A 16642-nucleotide genomic window follows, 5' to 3' on the forward strand; every position below is an offset into this window, starting at 1 on the left:
TACAACTAATCCAATTCCAGGTCAGTTTCAGCAATAGCAATTATCTTAAATAGTAAAAAATATATACAATTGATTAAATATGCTATGCTTTCAAGACCAACTTATCTGCCGATCTGAAAATGTTAACATTTTCCCCAATTCTGACCTTCTCTAGGGAGCTCCAGTGTGGACAGGGAAGATGTACCCATTCATTTGGTGAAAGATATCCGCAATTATTTCCAGATTAGTCCTGAATATTTTTCCATGCTTTTGGTTGGCAAAGATGGGAATGTCAAATCTTGGTATCCTTCCCCAATGTGGTCCATGGTGATTGTATATGATTTAATTGACTCTATGCAACTTCGACGACAGGAGATGGCCATTCAGCAGTCACTTGGCATGCGATGCCCAGAAGATGAATATGCAGAGTATGGCTACCATGGTTATCACCAAGGTTATCAGGAAGGTTATCAAGATGATTATCATCATCATCATGAAAGTTACCACCATGGATACCCGTACAGAAAGTAGCAATTTAGCCTTTGACTGTTTGAATCCCACTAGTCCTTCAAGTCACAAAAGGCCACGTGTGGAAATTGCTTCATGATTGCCTGAACATTTTCTATTCCTTCAGTGTATAAAATTTTGGTCTTCTCTGTAATGCACATTTTCATGAACTGAAAGAGGTGAAATTAATTTCACTGATGCCTTATGAAATAAAGACTCCTTTATATTTTAGAGCCCTTTTAACTTGAGGTATTTTCCTTGTGCTATGTATATGTAGAACAAGAAACTCCTTTCTAATAGTGATTATTGTATGATAGATAGGATATAACATAAACAATGGACATCATTTCTTGTCTAACTACATTCCCATTCCCCCAGGAAATATATATTTGAAAACTGTGAATCTTTATTGAAGAGGAAAAATGGTGAATTGTGTTGCCGAGTATGATCTTCACACTGCAGTTTTTCAGGAGGGTTTATTACAGTTGTTACAGAAAAAGATTTCTAGACGACTTTTAAAAATGCTTTGTCTAAAATCACTTTGTTCATACTATACCATCTCTCTATGATTCTGTCAATTACCAATCTGAAGAGTGTCTAGAGTTAACAATTTAAATATAGTCTATGATTCTGAGTGAAAAATCTGAGAGAACAAAGACTTCAGCTTTAGCAATAGCAACAGACTTATATACCGCTTCATAATGCTTTTCCAGCACTCTCTAAGCACTTTACAGAATCAGCATATTTCCCCCCCCCCAAAAAAAAATCTGGGTCCTCAGTTTACCAATCTCAGGATAGAAGGATGGATCAACCTTAAGCCAGTCAGGATCAAACTCTTGACAGTGGGGAGAGTTAGACTATAACACTGTATTCTAACCACTGTGCCTTCATGCCTCAGTATATTGCTGGTTAAAAAGATATTTCAGCTTTTTAGCCAGCAATATATTTAAGCAAAGCCACAGAGCAGAACCTGAATGCAAAAGCATTAATGTTAGAAATTATTTTGCCTAACATCTTTGGGCCAGTCCCTCTCTCTCAGCCCAACCCATCTCATGGGATTGTTGTTGTGTTGTGGAAAACAGAAGAAAGAAGTTGTGTTAGATATGTTTGCAACCTTGAGTTTTTTAACAATAAAGGTGTATAAAGGTGTACTTTGTATGTATCAACCAAGTTATACTTGGAAACAAGTATAACATTTCTCTATATAGGTACAATATACACTTCTCAAATTAGAAAAAAAATCTTAGCATGCCAGAAAAACCCTTTCCTAACGTATCATAGCAATTGCTGAAACTTACATGAGGCCTAAAGGACAACAGTTCCAAAGTAAAACAATAGTATCGTCCCAGTTTCTATTTCCTATGCAGAAGAAAAGGAAATAATTTCTGTCATTTAACTTGGAATTCAAAAGCTCTTCAATTTGCAGTGTCCTATACATAGATTTTCTGTCGTCCAATACCAAAGGAAGGAAACTTCAAAAGCAGCTGCACATACATTATCACCACTGCCAATACCAATCTGAATGGACTATTGGAGAATACTTGTGTAAATTGACAAAGAAGGCATAGTGAGCTAAACCTAAATAGTAAGATGAGTTTTAATTGATCTTCATGTGCAACTTGTAAAACAGGAAGTAGTCCTTATGTAATCTTAAAATTTCACTAAACGTGATTAAAAGTTAACTTGCAAAATATGCGAGGCAGATTTATCAAATGTTTTGTGAGAGGAATTTTTTTCAGAAATGGTTAAGTTAGTTTTTTCTGTGTTTTGTTTCTTTTAAGTGTAATGTAATCTAAAACTAGCAATTTCAAACTTCCTGAAAACATCATGCTAGGAATAACTGTCATGTTAAAATAAGTAAGACCAAACCAATCAAAAGACACAACTGAAAATAATGTTCAACACCAGCTTTAAATTGGACAAGCTCAGTTTTTATTTATTTTTGTTTTGTTATTAGATATTTGCAGAGGAAAACAAAATCAACCCTGCACGCCACTAATGCAAAAAACCTTCAGAATTTTCTTTCAAGAAATTTCTTTTTAAATTCCACACGCACCAAACAAAGCAGATTTCTTTCTCAAACACAGACAAACCACATATTTAGCGGACACATATATGTTCCCTAAATGAGTCTGCCAGGCCACATGAATGCAAAAGGGGAATCCTTTGAAGAAGACTGGAGAACAGATGAATATTTAACTTTTTACATATTTTTATATTCTATTTAGAAAACACCCTTTCAGGTCATTTTCCCAGGAGAAAATCATTCAAGTACTCCATGTCCAACCCAACAGCCATGCAGGCAATAATAATAATCCTTTGGATGTATTATATCAGGAATGCTTAATCAGGTATTTCTAGGGTATCCAAGACCTTGAAGTTGGGTAGCATTACCTAGTTTGGGCAACAGTTGACCCCTAAATCAGTGGTCTCCAACCTTGGCAACTTTAAGACCTTAAGAGCTTTGCTGGCTGAGGAACTCTGGGAGTTGAAGTCCACAAGTCTTAAAGTTGCCAAGGTTGCAGACCACTGCCCTAAATGACTCCATTAAAAGCCCAGCACAAATCCATACATTATTGAGAATATATATGTATGATATTACCAATTTTTAAAAATATGTATTTGAATATTGGTTTTTCTAATTGTTATGGAAAGTCAATATTGGTCACTAAAGTATTATTTTTTCTGTGTCTAATTCTATTGGTATGCATAAAATCAATATCCATTTGCCCAGTTTTTTTCATTGAACTCAACTCACCCATTCCCCTCCCCCCCAAATTGTAATTTATTCCAGGCACTAGTAGGTAAGTTAGGCAAAGTTTGTCTTGCAACTGTATTTAAACAACTGCTGTTAAGGAACACTGTTATGTTAGAACTACTTCTTCAGAGACTATCAATAAAAGCACAATGGATACTTGCGTCAATAAAGTTGGTAAAAGAAATCCTTACTTCAAACAGTATTTCTGAATAAATACAATAAACATAAGATAAAGCAGGGTCAAAAGGATACTTCATTATATCAGGTTCCAGCGTGGTAGCGACATTACAGAAAAATATCAATTAGATGTTATGAAAGCAAATAATAGAACCACCTTATATCAACACAATAACCATGATTGGAATATTTGCCTAGCATTTTCATACTTTCCTCTTCCAATAATTTCTCAATATTAATTCTTGCCCCTGCAGACATCTTTACAAATGAATCTTAAACTTGAAATTTAAACTGAAGTGAAACTTCATATCACAATTCAAGCATTGTTTTATATAATTTAGAATTCTCTATATGTGACAGTTGCTAAATGTCTTAAATACAATTGTACCATTTTCTTTATACATTTCCACTCCAAAACTGAATCTCAATGCTGGAAAAACAGAAAATTCTCTATCGTATCCACAGAATATTTTGCATGCAAAATATTGTAACACCTTTAAATATATATCAGCACAAACTTTTTATGCTGCACTACATTTTATGCCTGTACTTCTTTTGCCTTTTATGGAACTTAACACAAACATGAATGTGTACAAAAGACTGAATATCAAAGACAATCAAAGGGAGGCACTCCAATTTGCTACTTCCAAGCTGAAAGCTTAGGAAACATTTATAGGGTGGATAACTTTTCTTTAAGGAATTGACATTCCTAGTACATAACCTAGATATGACCAAAATCTTAAAGGCATTACCTGATATAAAATATGGCCTATGTTTAAAATGTCCATTAAAGATTAAGAAATACTGGATTACAAATTTTCCTTGCCCACATGCCATAAAAGATTCTTCTCCAAACTCTTGACTTCCACGTATTATTGGATTGCAATTCACCATCAAGGATAGTAACTGAATAAATTAGTCAGAAAAGATGGAGTATCTTTATAGCAACAACATGAGATAGTTGCACATCACTTATTTACCAGGGAAATTATTTTTTTTGGAACACACAGCTTGTGAACAACATGCATGTAAAAGGAGATAAATGCAGTTTTATCCAGTGTTACATGGTTTATACTAGAAGTATCACCCAACCCTCAGATGTTAAGAGTACAATTCCCTTCATCCCTTTAACTACACTGGCTAAGAATGAATAAATACTTGGAACAATATATCTTTCTGGATCCTGTTTTTCATTATCCTGGAAGGATGATCCGGTTAGTATATTTTGAAAGAAGTAATCTTAAATTTTATGCTCAAATACACAATTCATCTATTTTCATGTAACAAAAGTAAAAATAGTACCCATATTGTACAGATATGTGCAAAATGGCTAGAAGGTAATGATATTAATTTCCTATTCATTTAATAGATCCATCAGCTGGATAACTCATCTGAATTGTGATGGTAGCATTTAGAAGAAATACTAGGTGCCCAAATATTGGTTTTCATATTCAAATGGTATCTTAATTACTGTAATTTTAAGGCTCAAACATATGCAGATTTTAACACTGGACATCACAGGGGTAGTCATATAAAAAGATTGATGATTTACATGGTACCCAAGGCACACAACACATGATGGCAACAATATTTTCTGAAGCTTAAAGGGTAAAGTACATTTTACACATAAGAAATGTTACCATTTATCTCTGTATTTGTGGTATGCAATATTTTGAGGACTTTGCTTCTGGATTTCCACAAAATGGTAGCTTCCATAATTCCATCACTAAATTCTTCTCTCACATCATCTTTGAACTGAGATATCTTGTCAGCATTAGCACTCCAGTCTCTTTATTTTAAGGTGGAAAAAAACCCCAGCTTTCTCAAAATACATGGTTCAAAATGATGCTTCCCTTCTGCAGCCAAATCTTCTGAATTCCAATGACTCTTTGCTGCAAAAATAAATCTTCATTTTAGAAGATCAAGTACACAGAAGCATGAGCAATTCTGCTGGATCACATAAAAACTCTGTTTGCTCCAGTATCCTATTTTCAACAATGACCTACTAGTTGCCTATGGGAAGTCTACTATCAGAAGAAAAGGACAATGATTGCCCTGCAATAATTTCCAGCAATTAATATTTTGATAGCATTCTAGTAAATCAGTGCTTTATGACTGATTATGTGAATAGTAATTTGTAAATAGGCAAACTTTCCTACTATCATCCAGTTGGCAAGAATATGTACATCTCCCCAAAATTCCAACTACATTTAATACTCAGAGGTGTATGGTCTTCAACACTATTAGTAGTGCATAGTCATGAGGATTAGGAGAAATTATAACCTCCATTGATTTTTCTAATCCCACCCTAATACCCTTTGTTTGGTGAGTAGTTAAAATATCATCTAGCAGAACTTGATTTCTTTTTTTTTTAAAAAAAATCTCATCTCAGTGAAAACAGTAAGAGATTTCCACCACTTTCACTGTGAAAAAGTTTCCTGCCCTCACATTCTATGCTGGAAAAGCGCCTTCCACAACCAGATGGAAGAGTTGGAACAGAAAACTCATGAATGATTGGCTTGGGGTGGAGGACTGCTGGTTACATTCTAGTAATTTTGTGCTTTATGCCTGATTATGTTACTCATAGGAGATATTTTGTGAATTGGCAAAGCCCTCCTCCCATTATCTACTTGGTATGGACGTCCAGCCGATCTCCCCAAAATTTTAGTTGTGACAACCATTTGCTATAAGGCCTCCTCATCTGAATCATGATCACTGCCTGGTTTGGTGAGTCTTTCAAGTTCTTCTCCATCCTATAGAAAATAAAGGGAAGATGAGTGAAAAATTAATAAACAAGTCCTTAAATGGATAGATTACATCATTTGTCTAATGTTTACCATAATTTGAAGCATAGCTACTTTTGGTATTGGCTCTATTGTGGTAGTAGAACTTCATTAGTCCTTGTCCTGTAATAGTGTTTCTTTCATTGGAACTGGATTGCAATTTAAATTACCTTTGTTAATTATATCAGAGATAGGAAGTACAACTTTTGTTGACTAGAAGCTCTACCAGGATCCTAACTGGGAGAGTTCTTACGTTATCTCTCCAAATTACCACTAGACAGTTCGGCCAATTCTAGTATAGGATCTTGAACTTGCAAAAAAAGTTACTGGTGAGCCATTCATGAGCCAGGGGCACCAATCTTTTATATCCTTGTCACACAACTATGTCATAACTAATAAATACAATTTAGTGCATTATGAAGGCCTGATCCTGCAATATATACATCTGCACAATATTAAATCCTTCTTAATCAGTCACTTTGAGAAGCATTGTTCTCTTCTTTCATAACAATTATGTATTTTATATGCCATGCAAAATATTTACCCACGTAGAAAGAGCAGGAATTTGACCTTGTCAAATGTTCATCAAATACATTTATTAAATCTATATTACATATTTTTTGCAATGGCACCAGGCAAAAATTTGGAAAAAAGAGAAACCAAATAAATCCAATTCTGAATCTTTTCAAGTAAAGCCAAAAGAAAGTTAGTAAAAAAAAATGTTGCTTTTTTAGGCTTAATGAATTTACAAATCCACATGAAAATTATATATATTTACTTTCACAAATACATACACATTAATATATTAACTTTTGCATACAATCTACATATTTATTCAAATATGCTTGAAGCATACCCATGAACACATCATAAGTGCACCTTGTTTGTCACTTGTGCCCTCTGGTGTTCAATCTTTTTAAAAAATCACTTCAATTCAATAGAAAGCTAAGCAAATAGCCACAAATACATTAAAAAAAGAACTTTATACATCCAAAGCTATTCTAAAAATACACTTTAATGTTAATAAGGAATGTATCTGAAAAATACAAAATATTCCTTTAGAATGTCCTTTAAACTACACTATACTATTGTAAACTTCTTGGGACACTAGGATTTTAAGTTGAAAACCAGCGACAAAATGGAATGCCCCAAAATGCTTTGATTTCATGTCGCCAAATGTTTCTGGATCCTAGAGAGATGCACATCCCAAATCTAGTGGGATTGTGATTAGGGAACACAAATATAGGAAATGCAAAGGAAAGAAATGGCTCATAGCGGGATACCGCAGTAAGACTAAGCAGCTTCCAGCAAGGGCACAACCTCCATTCTAGTTTTCTGAATGAACCACATCCTTTATTGCAAAGAGCAGTAGCTCTTTGGGTCAGCACATAGAAGTGTTTCTCTGCTGTTTTTTTAAAAAAGAACATTTTTTTCAAAATAGGCAGAAGAAAATAGCAGTGTTTTCTACTACATTCTAAGAGTGCAGGAACTACTTTACCAGGACTGCCCAGCAACATGTTTCAACATAGCATGACTTTCCTTTATAGTTTGCTGTGAGTGCGTCCAGTTATATGTACAGATTTTTTTCAACAGCTACATATGGCCATAACTAACTTAATTGGATGCATTCATAACAAACTGTAGAAGTTAGCATATCATTTGGACGCACTCTAATAAGCAAACAAATATAAAGGAAGCAGAACCACACATGTATAGGTAATCCTCACTTAACAACCACAGGGTCTGACTACTCCATCGCGAAGTGACACAGTTATTAAGTGAAACATGACATGACCACGACCAATTTACACCAGCTCCACTGCAGCCATTGAATAAATCACCTGCGGTCACTAAGTGTGATGTCATGTGAGCTCAACCTGAGACTCATTGCCAGCTTCCTCATTGGGTTTGCTTGTTGAAAGCCGGTTGTGAAGTTTGCAAACAGCAATCATGTGACTCGAGGACTCTGCAACCACTGTAAAAATTCCTCCGTTATCAAGTGCTGGAAACATGTTTATATGACCCTAGGGATGCTAAGACCATCATGAGTTCAAAAATAGTCAAACTATTTTTGGGGGGGCTTGTTGTAAGTTTGAGTGATCACTCAACATGCAATCATAACCAAGGACTATTGTACCTACTAACGGTATGATATTTTGACAATGATGGCAAACATTTATATTCACATCACAATCAGAGGTCTGCACTGAAATCAATTGGCCCACAGAATATCTATAAAGGAAACCTTTCAAACCTTACCCCACTAGAGCGCTCCCATGCACCTCCATTATGTTTGCCCCTTTCCCACTGAACAGTGTGTTCCGTACAATGAGGGCCGCTGGAGTGATAGATAAATATAGACAAAAGAACTACAGGTGCTTCCAAGAAGAACTCCATGGAAGGCTTAAAGTCAAATACAAAAACTGACACAGTGGTGATGATCACTGTTGTAACTTGTGCAGTCAAAACATGAAACATGTTGTCTCGGAACTTCAGAATGAACGCCACAGAGAGCCCAAGGAAGGCAGTGACAAAAATAAGGGCCACGGAGAATATGTTGTGGCCATAGAAAAAACCACAATACTCTATCCGGCGCCTGTTTTCAGGGCGGAAACTTAGCATCAGAGCATTAAACATAGCTCCAAAGAGGTACAGCTTGGTATTCTGCACAAAGATGTTTTCACTGAATTGGCCTCCTTCTTTCAGTATTTTTTCATTGTAGATGTTGGCTAATGCTGAAATAAAACATTGCACTAGTATGAGCAGATGTCCTAGTCCAAGACGAACTGTTTTCATGGGTCCCGCCGTAGTTGTGACATTCCAGGTAAAGCCAGGGAAGGACCATCTAAGAGTGCAGTTCTCTTTGCCCCAACATTCTTCTTCTGATTTGGTATACTGCAGGCAACTGTTTGAATGGCTGAGAAAAATGTCATGATGAAATCCATGCACAGCCAAGCTATGCTCATTGCTTCCTGTCCCTGCAGTCAGAGCTACAATAGATAGGAACAGAATCAGCAAAGAGGCCCATTGCACCCAGGAGACCTGCCGCCTGCATGGAGAAGAAAAATAATGTAAGTTGATTCAAAGAAGCGCAAATAATAGGTAAGGGAGGAAAAGAGTTAACTTTTTAAGGCAGTAGTGTGACTTCTGTTCTAGTGTCATATGAGGAAAAATTCTTTGGGCAATAATATTGAAAGCCAAATGCTTACAATGCCTCTTATACCTAACAGGATGATTCACTCTGCACACTGAATTATTTTGTACCTACTGAAGCTGTACCAATGTTCTTTCACTTATTTATTTATTTATTCAATTTATATGCTCCCCATCTTGCAGTTCCAGACAACTATGGGCAGCTATTGTTCTTCTAACAATACCCTACACTATGTAAATAAATATTAGAATGTAATGTCTTTGAAAACAACCATTTGGGAGAGCAAATGCAAATATGAGCCAGTTTGATAAGATTAACATATTTAGGACTGCCTTTTGAGTCATTTCATTAACAAAATGAAACCACAGAAAGTACATCAAACTCAATAGCTATGTATTCATTAACAAATGACAATAGTAGTATTATTAGTATTATTAGACATAGTAGTAATATTATTAATCATTTTGGGTGTGCTTTTAATTTTCATTACCTTTAGAGCCTTGTTTAAAATTGCTTCAGAAAAGAACTTTGAGGAAACAAAGAAATGACAAAAGATAACATGTTTCCATAATTACTCACTTCAGCACTATTCTGAATAGAAGAGCTGTTGTTATGATAACAAAATTTGAGAACAGAACCGCCATCGCCTAGAAAAAGAAGAAGAGATATTATGTTACAAGTCCAATGCAACCTAAAAATAAGATATCCACCAGTGTACTATGTCTTTAATGCATGATGGTTTGTGGAACCAAATTTTATTGAGCTAAACAGCACTTTTATTTTAAAAAACCAACTCACTATCTAGAGAGGTCCTGAAAGCAAGCATTCCTATATTTCATAGAATCAAGCAGAAAAACAAAACCTTAACATTTATTTCCCAAATTATTGACCAATGTTTTAATGCTTTCTTTCTGTCCATGGAAGGTTCTTTGCCATTAGAGGTGTTCATAAATGACAAGAGATACTCTTTTCATATATTTCATCTTGAATGGCAGATTCCAATTAATGAAAGGACATTTGGTGAGATAATCATAATTTGTTCAGTTTATGACTTTCACTATATGATATTCTATAGAGAAAATCTTGATTTCCATTTGAGTAGAAACAGAAAGTGAGAAGAATGTGAGAAATAGTTTCCCTCCTTTGAACCTACTGGTAATCAAAATGAGTAGTGATTCCTCTCAAATCTGATCTAGGGCAAACCTGAGGTTATGTACATGTGATGTGGAGGAGTGGATGGAACCAACCAGAGAAGATCAAAGATCTCTTTTGCAAATGGAAATCCGTCTGTCATATTGAAAGCAGCCAGCATTTATTCCCATCTTAATAAATCATAAAACTACATTCAACCCTATTTCTTACAACACTGTTCTTGTCCTTATAAGTAAAACTGTCTTCAGACTTTTGACACTATCATGAAAATATGTACGCACCCCCAAATTACTCCTAAGCATCAAAAATGCAAAATACTTATAAGTAGTCCTCGGATCATTCAGTGACTATTCAAAGTTATAACAGTGCTGAATGAATGGTAGTTACAACCAGTCTTCAAAGTTCCAGCTGTTGCCAAGGCCCTTGTGGTCACATGATCAAAATTCAGATGCTTGGCAGCTTTGCCCGCATTTATGACTGCAGAGTGCACTTCAACTCCATCCCCACCCCTAACTCTTCCCCCCACCCCCACCCCTCTTCTGCCCTTTTAGCTACTGTGCACTCTGTGGCCTAATCCTGCCACTGCACCCCTCCCACCACCAGCTGCCTCAGCTAGGCATGCCTTCTCTGCAGTGAAGACAGCAAAGGTAAGCTGGGAGTGGCAGAGGCAAGTGATGACAGAGTACAGGGCAGCGAATAGGGCAAAGATGGGAAGCTGAAGCAGAAAGGATCATGGTAGGGCAGGAGAAGCATGAGATCCTGTCTTAACAATGGCACAGTCCTGGCCTAACAACTGCAACTAGGACTACGGGAACTTCTGTCACTAAATGCAGTCATGTGATAATTCATCTAACCATTACTTCACTTAGCAATGGAAATTCCAGGCTCAATTATCGTAACCCAAGGACTACCTATTCTCACTCTAAGCCAATGTTCAATAGATTCTGGTTAATTAAAGTTTACTGGCTCTAATTAAAGCATTTACCTTAATTTCCTTGGAATTACTTATATGTTATGCTTCATACACAAACTTATGTACAAACAATTGAAAACACCCTTTACAATACAGATTTTTTTGTCTGATTTATGAAAAAGCACTGACAAAACTTAAGAATTGAATACAGTCATCTAGCCCGTGAAATTTGTATTCTGCTTATATTATAGCTCATACTGAACATAACATCTCTAAAATATCAACTCAACTATTGAAATACTATTCAGCAGGAAGTAATCCTACCTATAATCTCCTAAAATAAAAATTTGATATAAGCACTAAATATGATAAAGATATATTCGCTTTCCATTAGAACACATAGAGACTATTCTGCATTTCTGAAGTGATACTTACTGGTTCAAGATAGGACAACACATAGAAGACAATCAGATTATCTAAAAAATAAAGAAAAGCTGGAATTGACCACTTTATATAGCTATACAATTGCCTCCAAGAGCTGCAGCCAAATCCACTATGGGAATATCCTCCTAAAAAAGAAAAAGAAGGAAGATGAAAAATAGTTCAATGCATTTAATTATCAGTACATATCTACACTGTCTCATCACAAATGATTGTTGATTTTAAAAAGAACAAAGCACTATAGACAAACTCCTTAATAAATTTAAAATTGGAAGTTTCCTTATTAAACACAAATATGAAACTTTACCAGGCTTTCTTAGAAAGATTTTGAATGATATTCAAATTGAAATTTTGATCTCTGGTCACTATAATTTTTTTTCTTTGTAAATTAAACACAATTTATGTTTCATTTGGGTGTTAAATCATCTTGTGTGGTAAAGTGGAAAGCTGCTTTAAACACTCTCTATTCCGATAACCTTTTTTTAATTTTTAAAATTATTTTTTTCTTAATAATTAAAATATAGTTTAATTATCTTAACATCTTAAATTTAATAATTTAAAAACCAACAACTATGAATAAAAACATTAAGCACTAAATAAATTATATTCACATACTTATATCGGACATTTTTAAGCAACATTTTTAATTTAATTTAGTATCTCAAATTCCTCAACCATCTGCAGAATTTAGGATTTATATTACTTCTGTAAATAAATTAATTAATGTGATTCTGTTACAATAGAATACAATACAATATTCAAAATATGCCTTTTAATTTCTCCAACTTAATGTCCCTATTTTTCATTTCATTTTTCCAGTGATAATTCATGATATACTTTTACCTCCCCTTTATTTTTATTGATTACCAACCTCTCTAAATAAAATATCTTTTTCTTTCATGAGCTTCTGTTTCATCATTTGCAGGGAAATAGAAGCTCACGAAAGAAACGCCATGGAAATTTGACCTGGGGCGAAGGCGCACGTGCCAGCTGAGAGGGCACTGTGTGCCACCTCCGGCACATATGCCATAGGTGCCCCAGAAATTACATATAATTTATCCTTCAAACCTAAATATCATAATAATTTAGCTCTAGCAGCTTACCTTTTCTGATTACCCAGAGAGCCATTATCAAACAAAGTACGAGCTTGACTAATTCTGAGCACACATTCACAGTTGCAGGAAGATAATCATACTTATTATCTGAAAAATATTTAGAGAACTCACATGAATATTGCATATATTAACTTTAAATAAAGTAAAAACATTACAACAGGCAGCCAATGCAGAAATGTATATTCAACAAGTTGTATTTAAGAAAATCTCCACTTTTATTTCCAGGTAAGAATTTTTCATAAAAAAAGAATTAAAATATATCTTCTTCTTTTGGAAAATATTTGGTATTTTAAAATATTTTAGTATTAACATTTTTAATACTTAGGAGAAACATTCTAACAGTGAGGACAATTAACCAGTGGAATAGTTTGCCTTCAGAGGTTGTGGATGCTTCATTACTGGCGGTTTTTATGAAAAGACTGGACAGCCATCTGTCTGAAATGGTAGAGGGTCTCCTGCTTGAGCAGGAGTTGGACTAGAAGACTTCCAAGGTCCCTTCCAGTTCTATTCTGATTGATTGGTAAATAAGGGGTTTCAGGGAGTGAAATTCAAAGTTGAGGCTTTTTTGTACTATAAATTAGTGTTCTGATCCTAATTGTGTAGTGTTATATGCTTTTTCACTTGACTAGATCACTAACAGAAAGAGCTTCAGTGCTGTATTTGATGTCACAAAAGAGTTTCTGACTATATGAAATATATATTATTTACTAAAATGGCTATGGGAACCAAACTCATATTGAAAAACAGTTATGAAAAGCAATCAATACTCCACAAAACCTAATTATTTTAACTTCATGTCATAGACCAACAAAGAGCATGCCAACAAATTCTGGTGGTATCTATACAGAAATACATATTCCAACGTACCTTCATTGACAGAGTATTTCATCAAAAGGATACGACTTGAACCCAATGTAACAAAGGTACCTCCTAGAAGCAGTGTATAAATTGCTGACTTGGACCATCGAGCAGACTGACTGCAACGTTTGGAATCCATGCTGTTGCTGTGTTGTCAGTGCACTTTGAACCACAAAGCAAAACACTATATCAGGTACATCCTTTAAAATAACATTTATTACTTTTAGACTACTCAGAAAGCTGTTTAGTGCTTGATTCTTCACAAACTGCATAAAAGTAAGTGTTGTAATGCATGTTTTTCTGAGGCATTAAGCATAAATTTAGTGGCCTTTATTTATGGTATGCTTGAGTACTATTTTAGTAAACCATTTAAATATAGTACTAACACCATAAAATTAATAAAAATGTTCCCTGATCTTGATGCATCTTATATTTAGTCCTTACTGAATAACACATTTCAACTGAAGTAATCGAACACACCACAATACTCTCCTGAAATTTATTATCAATTGTAGGCATCACCTTCTACAATAGTGGAGTAGGAATATTAGTTAAAAAAGAAATTAAGTATTGGTTTCACCATGCATCATATTTAAAAATGCTAAAATAATCTCATATATTTTTTACAGTTATATCTCTTTGCTTGTTTTATTCTAAAGTAAATGATACAACTGCTGAACTATTCATTGTTTGGAGAAGCTAACTTTTCTACCAGGATTTTGAGATAGAGCTGGAAATCTTATTTATATCTTAAATATCTTGAATGACAATAACAGATCTTGTTTTGCTTTTAGGGAAGAGTTTATCTATGCAATAGGCAGAATGAATAACTGTAACCAAGACAATGGTAAGATAAAAGAAACTGAAGTCCAGCCCAGATCTGTAATCTGAGTAAGCATTTTCCACAAAATCCTCTTCAGTTCTCACAAAGATAAAGGGGCAGAGGGGTGGGGGGAGAAGTGCATTCAGACTTGTGAGATTCTGTTATTACCACCTCATAAAAAAGTAGTATTAGCTTGTGTGACTTTGGTGAGGACAATATGCATGCCTTTTTTTATTCTACAAGTTATTTTAAATGCAACACCCCCCCACCAAGTTTCCCTTTAGCACAGGATAGAAGTGCAAGACATACTGTTCAGTTAATACACGTTTCCTTTGTATGTGTTGCCAAGCATATAATGGAAGTCAACCTCAAAAGGCAATCTCTCAACATCTTTATAGCAACTCTTAAAAATTATCTGAAATAAAGTATTAATTTCTTCTTTAACACAAGGGTTTCAATATAATTACTTCTGCACTATCTCTAAAATTCAAAAGGCAACAGGTTAGACTTATTTTAAATGCGTACCTAGAATATATTGTCCTATAATTTCAATAAATTTTTATAATTAATACCGGTAGTACATAATAATTTATGCTCAGTGTCAATTTACATTCAAAGTATAAATTCCTTGAGACTGTCTCAAATAGTGGTTTCCAATGTGGGGTCCATGTCCCACAGGGTAACAGTTTGATTTTTAATGGGGGCAATTTGAACGTTATTTAAACCAAATTAATGGTCTTTAATGTTTCCTCCTTGTGAGTAGAGTTCACTTTTTGAGTAAAGTAAGAATTATATGTCATAGGGTGGGCATTAGGATTTTAAAGATGCCTAGGTGGGACATGGCCAAAAAAAGGTTGGGAACCACTGGTCTAAAAGAAGCAGCCAATGGTTTAAGATCCAACATGAAGATGGTAGTGAAGAGGCATGAAATATCCTTGTTGTACCACAGCGCTTTGCAAATATAGTTGTGAATGAAATGCTATATTTAGCCAATTGAGTTGCCAAGCCATCACACCTAAGACCATTTATAACAGTGGGTTGTTGGATACATTGGGTTTATTCAATAGACAGTTAGCTACAGCTCACATCTTAGCCTACGCACAGCGAAAACCAAGTGAAATGTAAGTTAATCGACAAAACAACAAATGATAGTTAATCAAACGATGGCTTAACATGTGTGAACCAAGCCTCAGCCACTGTAAAACACCCTGCACCAATTCTTTGCCTTCCAGATGCACAGCTGTCTACCCCAGCTGGAAGTAATAGAGGCTGAAATCCGACACAGCTGGAAGCCACCACGAGCCTGGCACATGCAATGGTTTGCCAAAAAGCCCGTCTTTTTTCTGGCTTAGGACTCTGGAGCCCATACAACTGAGCGAGAATCAAACGATGAAGCTCCCATTTCCCTTCTTGATGGAGCTGCAATTCCCTCCAAAAGAGCAGGCTTTAAAAAATTGTGCCACATAGGAGCAGCGCTCCATCCCATTCGCCCTAAACCCTTAGCCAAAGATTTGGTTACCTGACAGCTGCAAATCCTCTCCGGGCATCGCCCCCTTGCCTTAGTCTACCTGCCGCTCAGGCACGCACGCGCAGAGTTGAGAAGGCGAGCCGGCACTTCCCAGCCGCCTCCTTTCTCCCATGATGCACCCGGTGGAAAAGCATGCGCAGTGACTCGAATGAAACGGCATCCATAGAGCTAAGAAACCATAAACCCTAAAGACTTTCGAAAACTGACAAGGAGTACCGTCGAGCGCTGCTCTGATACCCATTTAAGCATTACCTTACAGCTCTGCAAGTGGGTCACATGGGTCAATGTAGATATACCACCCTGGAGACTTGTGACGCACAAGCCAAGTAAACAAAGTACAAATGACGTAGATCTATGGGTGACGCGATTCAGCCACAAACTCAGGTCTGTATTCCCACGCAGGCGCAGTTTCTGAGGCTGCCGCCGGGCGGAAAAAAAGGGCGGGGCGGATATC

At 35.7% G+C, this 16642-nt stretch overlaps 2 protein-coding genes across 4 annotated transcripts in view; one reads left to right on the plus strand and one right to left on the minus strand.

The window, feature by feature from the left end:
- Nucleotides 1-3432, plus strand: part of CCDC80 (coiled-coil domain containing 80) — a 22211-nt gene extending 18779 nt beyond the window's left edge. The window contains exon 8 of the mRNA XM_032219840.1: nt 155-3432. Coding sequence (XP_032075731.1) covers nt 155-510 — 356 coding nt within the window. The 3' untranslated portion in view covers nt 511-3432. The remainder of the gene's footprint in view (nt 1-154) is intronic.
- Nucleotides 2396-16576, minus strand: SLC35A5 (solute carrier family 35 member A5). 3 transcript variants are annotated; one of them, XR_004255629.1, is made up of 8 exons: nt 16180-16434; nt 13847-13999; nt 12968-13066; nt 11859-11992; nt 9938-10005; nt 8464-9253; nt 6052-6174; nt 2400-5313 (listed from the first exon to the last, which is right to left on the minus strand). XR_004255629.1 is itself a non-coding variant. In XM_032219842.1 (7 exons), exons 2-7 carry the CDS (start codon nt 13974-13976, stop codon nt 6106-6108), a joined length of 1290 nt encoding a protein of 429 aa, XP_032075733.1. In that variant the 5' UTR covers nt 13977-13999; nt 16441-16576; the 3' UTR covers nt 2396-6105. The 3 variants fall into 3 exon arrangements, 2 of the variants coding, with proteins under 2 accessions (XP_032075733.1, XP_032075732.1); XM_032219842.1 differs by lacking the exon at nt 16180-16434 and adding an exon at nt 16441-16576 and having other exon boundaries at nt 2396-6174; XM_032219841.1 differs by having other exon boundaries at nt 2396-6174.
- Between the last annotated feature and the right edge of the window lie 66 nt (nt 16577-16642).

The sequence above is a fragment of the Thamnophis elegans genome, chromosome 6 (assembly GCF_009769535.1).
Source record: "Thamnophis elegans isolate rThaEle1 chromosome 6, rThaEle1.pri, whole genome shotgun sequence".
Classification (NCBI taxonomy): domain Eukaryota; kingdom Metazoa; phylum Chordata; class Lepidosauria; order Squamata; family Colubridae; genus Thamnophis; species Thamnophis elegans.